The 15,395-nt window shown below is 39.1% G+C and overlaps 1 protein-coding gene across 2 annotated transcripts in view; it reads right to left on the bottom strand.

The window, feature by feature from the left end:
- The window catches only part of ODAD2 (outer dynein arm docking complex subunit 2), a 180,707-nt gene that overhangs the window by 64,444 nt on the left and 100,868 nt on the right, over window positions 1-15,395 (bottom strand). For both annotated transcript variants that reach the window (XM_061181520.1, XM_061181521.1), the window contains 2 exons: window positions 1,924-2,112; window positions 561-782 (listed from right to left, as the gene is read on the bottom strand). In XM_061181520.1, coding sequence (XP_061037503.1) covers window positions 561-782; window positions 1,924-2,112 — 411 coding nt within the window. The remainder of the gene's footprint in view (window positions 1-560; window positions 783-1,923; window positions 2,113-15,395) is intronic.

Genomic DNA, 15,395 nt, shown 5'->3' on the forward strand with positions numbered 1-15,395 from the left:
GTTTCCAATGTATAGATATATCAAAGTCTACGTGCAGAAACTTTCCCACCTGGGTATTAGTTAAAGGCAAAGAAAATGTGATGCACAGTTTTTTGTTGTTTTTTTTTAAAAGAAACATGTCTTTGAATTGGTTCTTTGCTTATGGTTACGACTGGCAAGACTGTCTAGTTGCTGTTCGTCAGCTCCTTTGCTGTGCAGTTGGTGCCTATATTTTATTATTTAAGTGCTAAGTAAATAAAATATTAAACGGAATTATGAATACCACTGATTATTCATGCACTATACATTTTCTTTAATCCAGTTCAGATTATGGAACTTGTACTTATTTAACTGAGTACATTTTATAGTTTTCAATTTAGAAAAATTCTGTCTCCACGCAACTTTCCTGCAGCACAAATCATGATAATGATAACACACGGCTCATTTGCAGCCATGATGCAACAAGTGGGCAGTTTTGTGTGTTCAAATACCCCTTTCAGCAAAACCTTAACATCACTTAAGTTTCTTTCCAACCTACATTGACATAACTTGGACTAAACCACAAAGTTGGTCAACAGTACCTTCACTGCGCCATTCTCGTGCATGGTGATGCAGTTATCGGCATCTTCTGAGAGCTGGTACAAGGCTTGGGCTGTCGCTCTGTGCACGTTGGTGTCGTTTGATTTCAGGTTCCGCACTAATGGAGCCACTGCCTTGTGTTCGCCGAAGGCCACTCTGTTTCTGCCCCACATACAGCAACGTGAGATGGCTTCTGCTAGATGACGTCTCAGTTTATCGTTATTCTGCACAAGGAGAACGGATTGTGGTGTGTGCATCATAATGACCCTGTGATGCTTATGCTCTAGGTGTTTATTACCCACTGGCTGCTCAGGTGGTGTCTTGATGGGAACTAGTATTCTGGTGGGTCACCAATGCATCAAGGTTCAATCCTGCCTTTTCTTTTTATGAACTGAGTGGAGGGCGTGCAGGCAAAGGCGACCAGGTGTCTGGCATTAGTTATTTGCTCAAGGCTCAATTTCCTTTTGAGTAAGTCTACTCACAACACAGAGTTACAGATCAGCGAGCGGCCGAGTAATAAAAACAAATAAGGAATATTGGACACTCTTAAGGGAGCCTGCCAGATAACTGGGGGAAGTGGATTAATTCTACTTCTTCACCTTAGGAATACTTCCACATCAGGAATACACCTTGGTTCCCAAGAGGGAGAAGACAATGCAGCAAACGAGGACAGGTTTTGAGTCTGCCATTTTCCCTTCTGTATTGTTTATGCAGACCACATACTTCTTTTTGGATGTAATTAGCTCATATAGGTATAATACAACTGAATAACACTATAATTTTCTGTCTATTAATTGTACTGTTCTCTTGATTCAGGTCACAACTTGGTGTCCTTAACTGAAACTGGCAGATAGTCTCAGGAATTTAGTATTAGACTGGCCCAAAAGTCTTCTAGACCAAGCAGGCTTCCAATCATTGAATTTCTGCTCCACGACTTTTCTGCCAAGTTCAAGCTATGCTCAAATACCTCTGGTCATGGTGAAGTCATTATCTCTCAAGGCTGCTTGCTCTATCTGGCACAATTCTGGGTAAACAATACAGCGATTGCCAAAATCTTCTAGCTCAAGAATGCCATCGACCCAAGCTTGCTAAGCTGGGAGAGGAGCATTTAACTTCTAAAGTTGGCATGAACAATTATCTTAAGGCTCGTAATAATGACGATGGTGATGATTTCAGTTTGAAATATACTTTCACATTTATTAGTCTCAGAGAAACTAAAATGAATTCGCTAAAATCTCATACCTCACAAGTGATAGATATTAAACTTGAGTCCAGGTCTCTGGATTTTAAGCTCATTGTTTTTGCTACTACACCGTGGTATCTTATGACAATATGCATTTTGAAATAAAAAGATACATTACTTACTGTATTTGCTAGTTTGGACAATAAAGGGACAACTCCATGATCTGTGATAACAGCTAAATTTTCTTGATCTTTTGCTATATTGGTAATAGCAGCACATACACTCGCCAAAACTTCTTTATTATCTGATTTCAGTAAATTGACAACAAGTTCCAAACCACCAACAAAGGAGCGAACCATCTCTCCAGCATCCTAGATAACAATAAAAATAAAGATGATATCAAAAATAAACCTATGTTTAGCATTTTTTAAAAAAGCACAAAGTAATGATAAGGCTGTGAGGTAGACCTTCGGCGTGAAAAAAATTCAGTTTCATTTATTTATATGTTATATAAATATTTACGTTATGTTATACACACATACATACATGTATGTATGTATGTATAACACATACACAGAGACAGTTCAGTTTCCACAAATGTGTATTGAACAACTATTACGTGAGAGTCACTGTGATAACTACTGGGGATATAGAAGTTAACAAAACACATTGAGTCTTATTATCGCAGTAGTTATATTCTATTAAATCATCACAGAAACGGAATTAGCTAATACTGAACCATTGCTACTAGGGGAGATACAGGGCTAGCTTCCTGCAAGCCTCTGGTCACATTGTCATGAACTGATCAAAATGTAACCTTGTTTTATGTGTGCTTCTGTTTAAAGACATCTCATTTCATATAGGTTAATTCATTAACATTGAACCTATAGACAACACACTATAACTCATGCCCGAATGAAGCTTATCTAGCACCTGTATTTTCTCCATAAGGCACATCACAGCTTTCTTGCACTTAGGAACACTAGACTGCACTTCAGTGCTATGCATGGGGGCCATTTTCAACAGTGAAGCCAACAGTAAACACAAAAATGCGGGAAACGTGGCGCTAAGCAGACTGCACAGCGGAGGCTCACTGATGGTCCGCGGGCTGAGACAAGAGGGCAGAGCATCAGCTTGCTCAACCTCTGCTGACAGTGAGGGTGTCGGGCAACTTAAAATTTTCCTTCTCTGTGCACGTCCAAGAATGACTGAGAAAACGCCCTGAGTGCTGACTTGGGAGTTACAGAAAATGTGAGCAAGTAGGTGACTCCCCAAATAGAATCCATGAACAACATGGACTGACCGTGAATACTCTTTAGCCACCATGTTGCTACAGTCTAGTGGGGAAGATGGGCATTAGGAAGCTACAAGTAGACCGAGTAGCATTAATGGGGAAGAGGGAAAGACACTACAAATACGTGTGACAAGGGACTCCTGGCTGGTGTAAAGATTCAAGGAGTGCCCCTCCACCATGATGTTTGCCAGCTGAGACCTCAGGGGTGAGGAGTTATCCAGTGTGAAGGGGATTCTGGGTGAGGGACCAAGAGTGGGAGACAAGGTAATTTTTTCTAGGTCAGGATGGTTAGAGCATAAAATAGGAGAGGGAGAATGGGAGACCATAAGACTCGCTTCGGTGGCATTCAAAAGCTGCTGAAGAGGCTTAATAACTGTGTGTGGGGAAGCAGGAGAGGCGATTTTCTCCATTTTGCCTCATGGAAGGTCCCTCAAGATTGCAGGGTTGGGGCAAAGAATGGTGTTGGGAACTCAGGCTGTTTCACAAGTTTAGGTAACAGGTGGTGGTAGTTTGGAGGAGGTGATGGTCCGGCCTGGAGAGAAGGATGTGGACTTGTGAGGATTAACTGGAGAAGATAAGGACGAGTGATTCAATTCCCATGTTTCTGACTTGACCTAGTGGTGTTGATAATGTTGGAAAGTGGGGTTTTGTTTTGTTTTCTTGGTGTGGGAAAGGGTAGTGTTAGGTAACAGAAGAAGTACCCCCAAGACATTTAAGTGGAGGGATCCACTTAAGGAGTCAGTTGGCTTTGCGGGTCTGGGGCTCAGGAGTGAACACCAGGCTAGAGGTAGAGACTTGGAAGTCATCAGCATAAAGACCGTAACTGAGGTAGTAAGTGCGAAAGAGCGGGCTTTCTGTCCCGCTATGGCCGTGTGGGTAGAGGCAAGGAATTTGTCAGAGGAACCTGGAGATAGATGGCGAAACAGAAACCCCACCTCCCCTGGTGTTGGACAGCGGCTGTGTGATGCCCACCAATTATTTGGCTCCATGGTTTTCTCAAATAATAGAAATTCACATCTTTTGAGTACCAATTATATGTCAGGCACTTTGTGCATAAATTATCTCAGTTAAACCTCCAAATAACCAGGCGAAGTAGATACTGTTTTTCCATTTTTGGTTTTAAAAACTGAGGTTCAAAGATGTTGAACCTCATAAACTAGACTGTATCACTCATGACGGCAGGGGCCATGCCTTAGTAAACTCCGTGATCTTTATAAGTCATGAATCTGATCACCTCATCCCCATACCTCCCCTGTCCTTCCATAGCCCCCCCACCCTTAGGATAAAATCCCAACTCCACACATGCTTTACAGCCCTTCCCGGTGCACCCCTGGGTTCCCTGCCTCGCCCTCCCTAACTTGAGCCCCTTCCCCAGCCCCACACACACCCTAAGCCAGTGGCTCCCCAGAGGAGCTAATAACCAGAATCTTGAAGTGTTCTCTGAGAATGTAGTTCAGCAAGTCTGGGCTGCGGCCTATAAAAAAAAAAAAATCTGTATCTTTAAAAACTCTCCTGGTGAGTCTGAACTTCAACCAGTATTGGAAGCACTGTTTATGCATTAGTCCTTCGTTTCACGTCCTCAGATGTGCCGCCTGCGTGTCATGCCCTTTTGTCTGCTTTCCTATTGGCTTGGGGATTCCTACACATCCTCAGCTACTAGCTAATGTGCCATTTTCTTCGGGAAGCCTTTCCTGAACCTCAAGTCTGAGTTAAGCCGCTCCTCCTATAATACCTGGTTCTTCTCTGTTTATTTTTTTATTTTTAAATTTATTTATTTTATTTATTATTTATTTTTGGGTCTTAGTTGCTGCGTGTGGGCTTTCTCTAGTTGCGGCGAGCAGGGGCCACTCTTTGCTGGGGTGCCCGGGCCTCTCACTGTGGTGGCTTCTCCCGTAGAGGAGCATGGGCCCTAGGCACACGGGCTTCAGTAGTTGCGGCACACAGGCTCAGTAGTTGTGGCTCGCGGGCTCTAGAGCGCAGGCTCAGTAGTTGTGGTGCACAGGCCTAGCTGCTCCGCGGCATGTGGGATCTTCCCGGACCAGGGCTCAAACCCGCGTCCCCTGCATTGGCAGGCAGACTCTCAACCACTGCGCCACCAGGGAAGTCCCTCTTCTCTGTTTATAATACTCTGTGCGGTATTAGCTTATCTGTTTGCCTTTGACCTTGAACTGTAAGTTCCAGGAGGGCAGGGACTCTGTCTGTCTAGCTCAGTGTTACATGTCCAGTGCCTAAGCCAGTTTCCAGCAGTGAGTACATGCTCAATTAACATTTATTGAATTTGATTACATGCAAACTTGCAGCTATGGAAGGAAAATTTTCACTGAGGGTATAACAAACCAAACTAAGCTTCTAGGAAATGATGAAGGAAGGGCCTAAGTCAGGTTCTTCCCAATTTTAAGGGCAAAGCATCTTTGTCCACAACATGTTGCCTCTCCTGATTGCTAGGTGAGATGGTATCAGCAATATTGGTGGGCTTGTTCTCGATGTCAAATTTAAATATAATTTCTGATAGTTAGGACACACTTCCTAATTCTGATGTATCAATAAAATTATTTTGAAAATATTTAATTGCCATTTTTTCTAAAATTCTACAATAAAGGTTTTTAAGTAATACAAAAGAAATTATCTTTCTACATTGTCACCTTATTACACTTCTATGCTTTAGGGTGCAATCAAATCAAAAGATTATAAATGTGAATTTATTAACCTTTGGTCAAACATCCAACTTAATTTAATCCAAATTACTCTTTGAGGTAGTACTTGGTAGTGGTAGTTGCAGTAGTATTTCCACCTTATAGATGAGAAAAACCTCAGAGAAATGAATTAATATGTGAAAAGAAAACTGATAAGTGGCAGAAGTGGGATTTGAATCCAGATATGCCCAACCTTTTCTAAGTGGTGTTATATGCATCAATAATCTAATAAATGTATCAATTATATAATTATCTAACAATTTTTTCTTGAGAAAAAACTGGAGGAATTCCTGAAAGATGATGGTGGGCATAGTTTTTGAATCTCCCTATGGAAACAGAGCAAGTATTATAGCAAAACAAAAAAGGGACAACACATACAACAATATTCAGCGACTAGATATCTACACCAACCCCCAAATACAAGCTGATCAGGACAAGTTACCAAGCGCTACAAAGCCCACATGCTCTAAGAAACTCTGAAATCTGCAGGGGAAAAGCAAAGGGAAACCAAATTGCCATTAGGTCTCATTGGAAAGCTCAGGAACAGCAACAGAAGCTGGGAGCTGACTTCTCAGGCTCTGATGGATGGATAAGACTAAAAGGACACACAGGTATGATAGTGCTAGAATGTTCTACAGGTCTGAGTCCCATGAATTCTTAAAACTGAAGCCCTCTCACAGGACAAAGCCAGCACTGAGGAGAAACTACTGGGGTTGCATCCTAATTGAGCAAGGCAAGGGTAACAGGAAGAAGAGAAGAGAAAGTCCAGATAAAAAGAGGGCAAGAAAGGGAGAAGACTCGAATTAATAGAATTAGAAATGAAAAAGGAGAAGTAACCACTGACACTGCAGAAATACAAACGATCATGAGAGATTACTACAAGCAACTCTATGCCAATAAAATGGACAACCTGGAAGAAATGGACAGATTCTTAGAAATGCACAACCTGCCAAGACTGAACCAGGAAGAAATAGAAAATATGAACAGACCAATCACAAGCACTGAAATTGAAACTGTGATTAAAAATCTTCCAACACACAAAAGCCCAGGACCAGATGGCTTCACAGGCGAATTCTATCAAACATTTAGAGAAGAGCTAACACCTATCCTTCTCAAACTATTCCAAAATATTGCAGAGGGAGGAACACTCCCCAACTCATTCTACGAGGCCACCATCACCTTGATACCAAAACCAGACAAAGATGTCACAAAGAAAGAAAACTACAGGCCAATATCACTGATGAACATAGATGCAAAAATCCTCAACAAAATACTAGCAAACAGAATCCAACAGCACATTAAAAGGATTATACACCATGATCAAGTGGGGTTTATTCCAGGAATGCAAGGATTCTTCAATATACGCAAATCAATCAACGTGATACACCATATTCACAAATTGAAGGAGAAAAACCATATGATCATCTCAATAGATGCAGAGAAAGCTTTCGACAAAATTCAACACCCATTTATGATAAAAGTCAGGCAGAAAGTAGGCACAGAGGGAACTTTCCTCAACATAATAAAGGCCATATATGACAAACCCACAGCCAACATTGTCCTCAATGGTGAAAAACTGAAACCATTTCCACTAAGATCAGGAACAAGACAAGGTTGCCCACTCTCACCACTATTATTCAACATAGTTTTGGAAGTGTTAGCCACAGCAATCAGAGAAGAAAAAGAAAGAAAAGGAATCCAAATCAGAAAAGAAGAAGTAAAGCTGTCACTGTTTGCAGATGACATGATACTATACATAGAGAATCCTAAAGATGCTACCAGAAAACTACTAGAGCTAATCAATGAATTTGGTAAAGTAGCAGGATACAAAATTAATGCACAGAAATCTCTTGCATTCCTGTATACTAATGATGAAAAATCTGAAAGTGAAATTAAGAAAACACTCCCATTTACCATTGCAACAAAAAGAATAAAATATCTAGGAATAAACCTACCTAAGGAGACAAAAGACCTGTATGCAGAAAATTATAGGACACTGATGAAAGAAATTAAAGATGATACAAATAGATGGAGAGATATACCATGTTCTTGGATTGGAAGAATCAACATTGTGAAAATGACTCTGCTACCCAAAACAATCTACAGATTCAATGCAATCCCTATCAAACTACCACTGGCATTTTTCACAGAACTAGAACAAAAAATTTCACAATTTGTATGGAAACACAAAAGACCCCGAATAGCCAAAGCAATCTTGAGAACAAAAAATGGAGCTGGAGGAATCAGGCTCCCTGACTTCAGACTATATTACAAAGCTACAGTAATCAAGACAGTTTGGTACTGGCACAAAAACAGAAATATAGATCAATGGAACAGGATAGAAAGCCCAGAGATAAGCCCACGCACATATGGTCACCTTATCTTTGATAAAGGAGGCAAGCATATACAGTGGAGAAAAGACACCCTCTTCAATAAGTGGTGCTGGGAAAACTGGACAGGTACATGTAACAGTATGAAATTAGAACACTCCCTGACACCATACACAAAAATAAACTCAAAATGGATTAAAGACCTAAGTGTAAGGCCAGACACTATCAAACTCTTAGAGGAAAACATAGGCAGAACACTCTATGACATAAATCACAGCAAGATCCTTTTTGACCCACCTCCTAGAGAAATGGAAATAAAAACACAAATAAACAAATGGGACCTAATGAAACTTAAAAGCTTTTGCACAGCAAAGGAAACCATAAACAAGACCAAAAGACAACCCTCAGAATGGGAGAAAATATTTGCAAATGAAGCAACTGACAAAGGATTAATCTCCAAGATTTACAAGCAGCTCATGCAGCTCAATAACAAAAAAACAAACAACCCAATCCAAAAATGGGCAGAAGACCTAAATAGACATTTCTCCAAAGAAGATATACAGATTGCCAACAGACACATGAAAGAATGCTCAACATCATTAATCATTAGAGAAATGCAAATCAAAACTACAATGAGGTATCATCTCACACCGGTCAGAATGGCCATCATCAAAAAATCTAGAAACAATAAATGCTGGAGAGGGTGTGGAGAAAAGGGAACACTCTTGCACTGTTGGTGGGAATGTAAATTGATACAGCCACTATGGAGAACAGTATGGAGGTTCCTTAAAAAACTACAAATAGAACTACCATACGACCCAGCAATCCCACTACTGGGCATATACCCTGAGAAAACCATAATTCAGAAAGAGTCATGTACCAAAATATTCATTGCAGCTCTGTTTACAATAGCCAGGACATGGAAGCAACCTAGGTGTCCATCATCGGATGAATGGATAAAGAAGACGTGGCACATGTATACAATGGAATATTACTCAGCCATAAAAAGAAATGAAATGGAGGTGTTTGTAATGAGGTGGATGGAGTTAGAGTCTGTCATACAGAGTGAAGTAAGTCAGAAAGAGAAAAACAAATACAGTATGCTAACACATATATATGGAATCTAAGGAAAAAAAAAAAAAGGTCATGAAGAACCTAGTGGCAAGATGGGAATAAAGACACAGACCTACTAGAGAATCGACTTGAGGATATGGGGAGGGGGAGGGGTGAGATGTGACAGGGTGAGAGAGTGTCATGGACATATATACACTACCAAATGTAAAATAGATAGCTAGTGGGAAGCAGCCGCATAGCACAGGGAGATCAGCTCGGTGCTTTGTGACCACCTAGAGGGGTGGGATAGGGAGGGTGGGAGGGAGGGAGATGCAAGAGGGAAGAGATATGGGAACATATGTATATGTATAACTGATTCACTTTGTTATAAAGCAGAAGCTAACACACCATTGTAAAGCAATTATACTTCAATAAAGATGTTTAAAAAAAAAAAAAAAAAAGAGGGCAAGAGAGCACAGGAGTCTGAACCTACTCTCCATCACTGTGAAAATAGCAGAAATGGCATCTTAAGAACCATGAAATTAAAAATGCTACCCTGGCCCACATCTCTCTCCTAGAAGACCATGAAAACTCATTTCAATTAAAAATGCACAATATAAAAAGACCACAGTCGATTTCCATTTGGAGTTACTACAAGAAAAAAATGAAAAAAAAAAAAAAGAAAATCATAGAAAGTATGATTAGAATTATTAAAGCTCACAAATTAGGTGATTAGTAAAAACCCATTTTTAAAGATCCATAAAAAGTTAGAAATAAAATAAAAATTCATTTTGGAAATAAAGAGTAAAGTAGAAGTAACACAAGAATGAATAAACAAAATGGGAAATATCTTTAAATAAATAGAAGATGTGAAAACTCCAAAATGATGGAAAAAGAGCTAACAAAAACTTCAAGAGAACAAATAGGCAGAAAGATCTAACATACGTACAGTAAGAGCCCCCAAGAAGGAAACAAAGCAATACAAGAGAGCAAAATTTTAAAAACTGTAATTCAAGAAAACTCTCTCCTGAAATAAATAAAACCTGAGAATATATTGAAAGATCACTCAATATACCAGGGAAAACTGGCCCAGAATTGGCTAACATAAAGACAAATACTAGTACAACTGCTGGACAGTAATAAAAAAGAAAAAGATTCTTTGGTCTTCCAGGCAAAAAGACCAAGCCACTTCTAAAGAAAATAATAAGCTACTATCCTTAGACTTTCCAACAGCAATGGTTTATGCAGAGGAAAAGAGAGTAACACGTGTGAGCTACTCAAGAAAAAATGTGAAGCAAGGTTCTAACTTCCAAAAGTTTGAAGCCCAATGACCTTCAAGGATAAAACTGTTATAAACATGGATGACTTCAAGGAGTGATGCTAACACAGGCCCTTTCTGAGGCACCTACTTGGGAATGAGTGTCAGACCTCCAAAAAGACTAGAAAAACGTTGACAAAGGGACAGCAAATTTCTTAAAATCCTTTACTGGCTTCATTTCCTTCAGGATCAGGTCTAAATGACATTCACGTATTTTCCCAACCTCTTCTTTCCCATACTCTTTTGCATAAGCTATACTCCGGCCTCTAGGATTATTGCTGTTCCCAAAGTACCATGTTCTTTTATATCTTTGACCAAGTTATTTTCTTTACCTGGAGTTTAGCCCTACCAAACTACAAACTCCTACTCAGCTCTGAAAACTCTGACTCATCTTTTTTTTTTTTTTTTAAATTTATTTATTTATTTATGGCTGTGTTGGGTCTTCGTTTCTGCGCGAGGGCTTTCTCCAGTTGCGGCGAGCGGGGGCCACTCTTCATCGCGGTGCGCGGGCCTCTCACTGTTGCAGCCTCTCTTGTTGCGGAGCACGGGCTCCAGATGCGCAGGCTCAGAGACTCGTCTTTTAATAGCAGCTTAAATAACAGCTCCTGCATGAAAATTCCCCCACTCCCCTGCTCAGTGTTGGTCACCCCCTGCCTTCCATATTCTTGTCGATGGTTTTGTCCAAAAACCCATTGCCTCATCCTCTCGTGTTTGCAAAGTCTTTTTTTTTTAATATATTCTTTTTATATGTTATTTAATAAATATATGTTATATTTTCACATATAATAGAATTTTAATAAAGATAAAGTCAAATAAAACAACTATATTTTAGATAGAATTTGTAATCAGTTTTGGTTTCTATTTTTAATTAATTTTTATTGGAGTATAGTTGCTTTACCATGTTGTATTAGCTTCTACTGCACAGCAAAATGAATCAGCCAAGTCTTGATTTTGTTTGGTTGTCTAGTTCTCACAGACAAGCATCAGGAGAGAGCGTCTCTAACCTCAGAGGCCTAAGCCTATCCTAGAAGTCTCCTTCCCCTTGCCAATGATTTGCTTAGGGGTGGCCTAGATATGGCCCAGTTGTGGCTAATGCCTTCTGAGATGACCACTCAGAAATCTTCTGGAAAAGTTTTCCTATTTATAACAACACTGAGAATGGCAGAACAGCAAGAGGACGAGAGCCTGGTCCTTGAAGACACCGTCGAGCTGCTGAATCAGCTCATACCCTAAAATCCGGTTTGGCTATTGAAAACCAAAGGCATCTGCAGCTGGTTTCTTTTCATCATACTGTAATGATTCTCTCACAGGTCCTTTCCCCATTAACGTGTGAGTTCTTCAAGAGCAGAGACGCCTGGTCTTGTTCTTTGACTCTCACTTGGGACGTTGTCTGGTGTCTGTCACTCAGAGGACTTTCAATAAATGTTTGTAGAATTATGAAAAACTAAAGGGAATAAGGGTACTATAACTTTAAGATACTTGACCACAATCACAAGCGCCGAAAAGAAAAGAGCGTTAGCTCTGCAAGGTGGAGCGTAAATGGATCCGATCACTTAGCCTCCCATTCTAGTGACTTCCTGGTTCCCTCACTGCTTTATCGGTGGATCCCGTGAGCCCCAGCACTGGGGCACCAGGGGGAAGAATAACGAGGGTGATGGCATCTGCCTCTGATCCGAGAACTTCCTGAGGTGCCTGGTAGGAGCCCCAGCGAGCCGGCGTCAGCGAGGTCGTGGGCGCGGCTCACCAAGGTCTCCTAACGCTTATCATCTGTGGGACAGTGAAGTGTTACACTCAAGCCTACAGGCCCCTCCAAAGTTTGTTTATTTGTTTTGAAGATGAGACTTCTTTCTTTTTTTTTTTTTTCCTTTTTAGCTTTAAAGATTTTAGACACATGACTTCTTGCCTCACATAGTTTCTCTGGAAAGGAAGACAGTATATTTGAGGATGGAAAAAGTAATTCCTCCACCAAGACTGTCTTTCACTAAATGCTAAGCAGCTGGGAAATCCACCACATTTCCCACCTTCTCATGTGTCTTAATAACTAGTCTTTGCCAACTTCACCACTGGTACAATATGGGTTATAGACAATTCAAATACTTACCTGTAATGGAAAAATCTTTAATAATAATAATGATAATAATAGTAGTAATAGTAAAAAAAAGAAAGAGAAAGACAAATACCATATGATATCACTTATATGTGGAATCTAAAATATGACACAAATGAACTTATCTATGAAACAAAAACAGAATCACGGACATAGAGAACAGACTGGTGGTTGCCAGGGGGAAGAGGTTGGGGGAAGGATGGAGTGGGAGGTTGGGGTTAGTAGATGTGAGCTTTTATATATAGAATGGATAAACAACAAGGTCCTACTGTATAGCACAGGGAACTATATGCAATATCCTGTGATAAAGCATAATGGAAAAGAATATTTAAAAAAGAATGTATATATGTGTGTGTGTGTGTGTGTATATATATATATATATATACATATATATATATATATATAAATGAATCACCTCACTCTGAAGCAGTAATTAACCATACTTAAATAAAAATAAATAAATAAATAATAGTAATACAATAACAACAGCCTAATTCTTTTGCAGTTTACAAAGGACTCCCGCATACATTATCTCATCTGATGCTCACAGCTCTGCCTTAAGAAGACATGACATCCTCATTTTATAGACAGGAAGGCTAAAGGCTCATGCACAATGAGTGACAAAACTAAAAAGCAACTTTAGATCTCCTGATTTCTCATTTAGTGTCTTTTCACTACACACTGTGTGCTTGGACTTGGAAGTACCAACAGTTGAAGTTGTCACATTACAGTTAGTTTATAAACAGTCAGAAGAAGCTTCCCAATTTAGAGAGTTAATAATTCCAAAAGAGATGAAGCTATTTTGCCAATGACATTTCCCAAGACAAGCAAAAACCATAATTGAAGAAGAGAATATGAAACACCTTCATGCTGCTATCAAAGTAAAGCTTGAATGGTTGAATAAGTAGGAAAACGTGTCAAGTTCGAATTAAACAAAATTAAGTCAAATACACAAATGTGATGAAAATATAAAGTAGCAAAATATTTTTGGTTAAAATTCAACTAATAGGAAAATATTAGGACAGATTATTATTTACAGATTAATGAATAAAACAGGAACCCGGATGTTTGGCACAGAGCAGGTAAAATAACAGGCTTGAAAATCCCTCTCTTGCCTCCAGCAAAAAAGAACCGGCAGCTCTCTGAGGAGGTGAGGTACACAGAATGCAACTTTAAAGCACATGCAAGACAAGTGTAACATGACTTAAGACAAAAATTTTTGACCAGAAGGGCTATAAAAACACTGCTCTGTGCCATATAGAGCCCATACAATGCATAATATAATATTTGAAAGAGATTTTAAAAGAGTACATTGCATATAAAAAATTTCAAAAATGCTACATTCACATTAGAATAGCATGTCAGAGAAACCAAAACTGAACAGGCAGATCTTGTCCTAAAGGTATGTTCAATAAATTGCTTTTCAAATTCTAAATATACCTCTATATACTCAAGGAGAACAGACAGTTTGTGTGGCTCTATCACAATAAGATCCTTGCTCTGTTCCTAGTAGTTAACAAGTCCTACAGCTTAAATACATATATATCTGATCCAGAATTACTTTACACTTTCAAATGTAGCTCTTCAAAAATCAAAAGTAGAACATCACTGATTATTCCTTTCCTTCTGAACTGAAGGAACAATAAATTAATTTCCAGTGAAATAAATGACATGGTGGCTCACAGTCTAGATTTATGTAGCAGAAAATGTATTAAACATTGAAGGTGGCTTTATCCAATTAATTCACAAGATAAATTTTTAAAAAATTTAATGGTTCTGATTTTTTTCTACTTCCTAAGCCTAATTTAAGATAATCTTTTCAAATATCACGGTCAACTGTGATTTTTCAATTTTACTATGTCCTGTGTTGATTCTGCTTTAGATGCCATATTCTGTTAATGAGGAGGTGTAATTTGTGAAGCACCATTGTGTATTCAGAGGCTTATGGAGGTAATTAAGTGACCTTCTTAGCCAATGATGTATTTGAAAGAAGTCTGTAAGTACAAGGTGCTAAACAAATATAAGACATATTATCATAAAGTACCTATTGCATGTAAATCTCTACATACACATATGCATATATATATTTAGAATTTTTCCCACTTGTAGTCAATAACCCACAGATTAAGATGGGTAAAGCAGTTTCTGCTTAAGATCCAATCAGTGAGTTGTGTAGATCAGGCTAAGAATAATACTTGAAACCATAATCTTGACTGAAAAAAATTAATTGTATGAAATACTACACTTCAAAAACAAAAAACAAAACACAGGGAGTCTCTAATTTATGAAGAGGTTCTTTTCCAAATGTTTACTTGTTGGGTCTGTTGTATCATATTTTTCTATAAATATGTGATTAGCTTCCCAGTTCATCAGATGAATCTCTTTAACTCATAATGAACATTATACTACCTGCAACTAACCCTCATTTTCATGAATGTTCTTCTAACATTTGAAGCCAGCTACCTGGTCTCCCTCATTTCCTGTGTGTACCTTTAACTAATTTTCATAGTAAATGGTTTTCGTCGGTCTTCCCTCTCATTTATCAAAGTTTCCCTGAGAACACACCGAGTTTAACACAGCTCCAGATGTGGTCTGACTAGAACAGAGACGGGCAGACTTCTTACCTCCTGAGATATCCGTGTGGAGCCTCAGAAATGTAAGGTGCTATTTTACGTTGTGGGATTCAAAATAAATAAGATCTAGATCAGTGGTTCTCAGCCTTGGTTTCACATCATAACCACCTGGGGTGATTTTTTAGAAATATGTATGCCAAGGCCTCAATCTCAATATACAGAACAAGGGTTAAGGCTCTTGCACGAGGATATTTTTTTTTAAAGCTCTGAAGATGATGTGTATCTA

The sequence above is a fragment of the Eubalaena glacialis genome, chromosome 2 (genome assembly GCF_028564815.1).
Source record: "Eubalaena glacialis isolate mEubGla1 chromosome 2, mEubGla1.1.hap2.+ XY, whole genome shotgun sequence".
In the NCBI taxonomy this organism is placed as follows: domain Eukaryota; kingdom Metazoa; phylum Chordata; class Mammalia; order Artiodactyla; family Balaenidae; genus Eubalaena; species Eubalaena glacialis.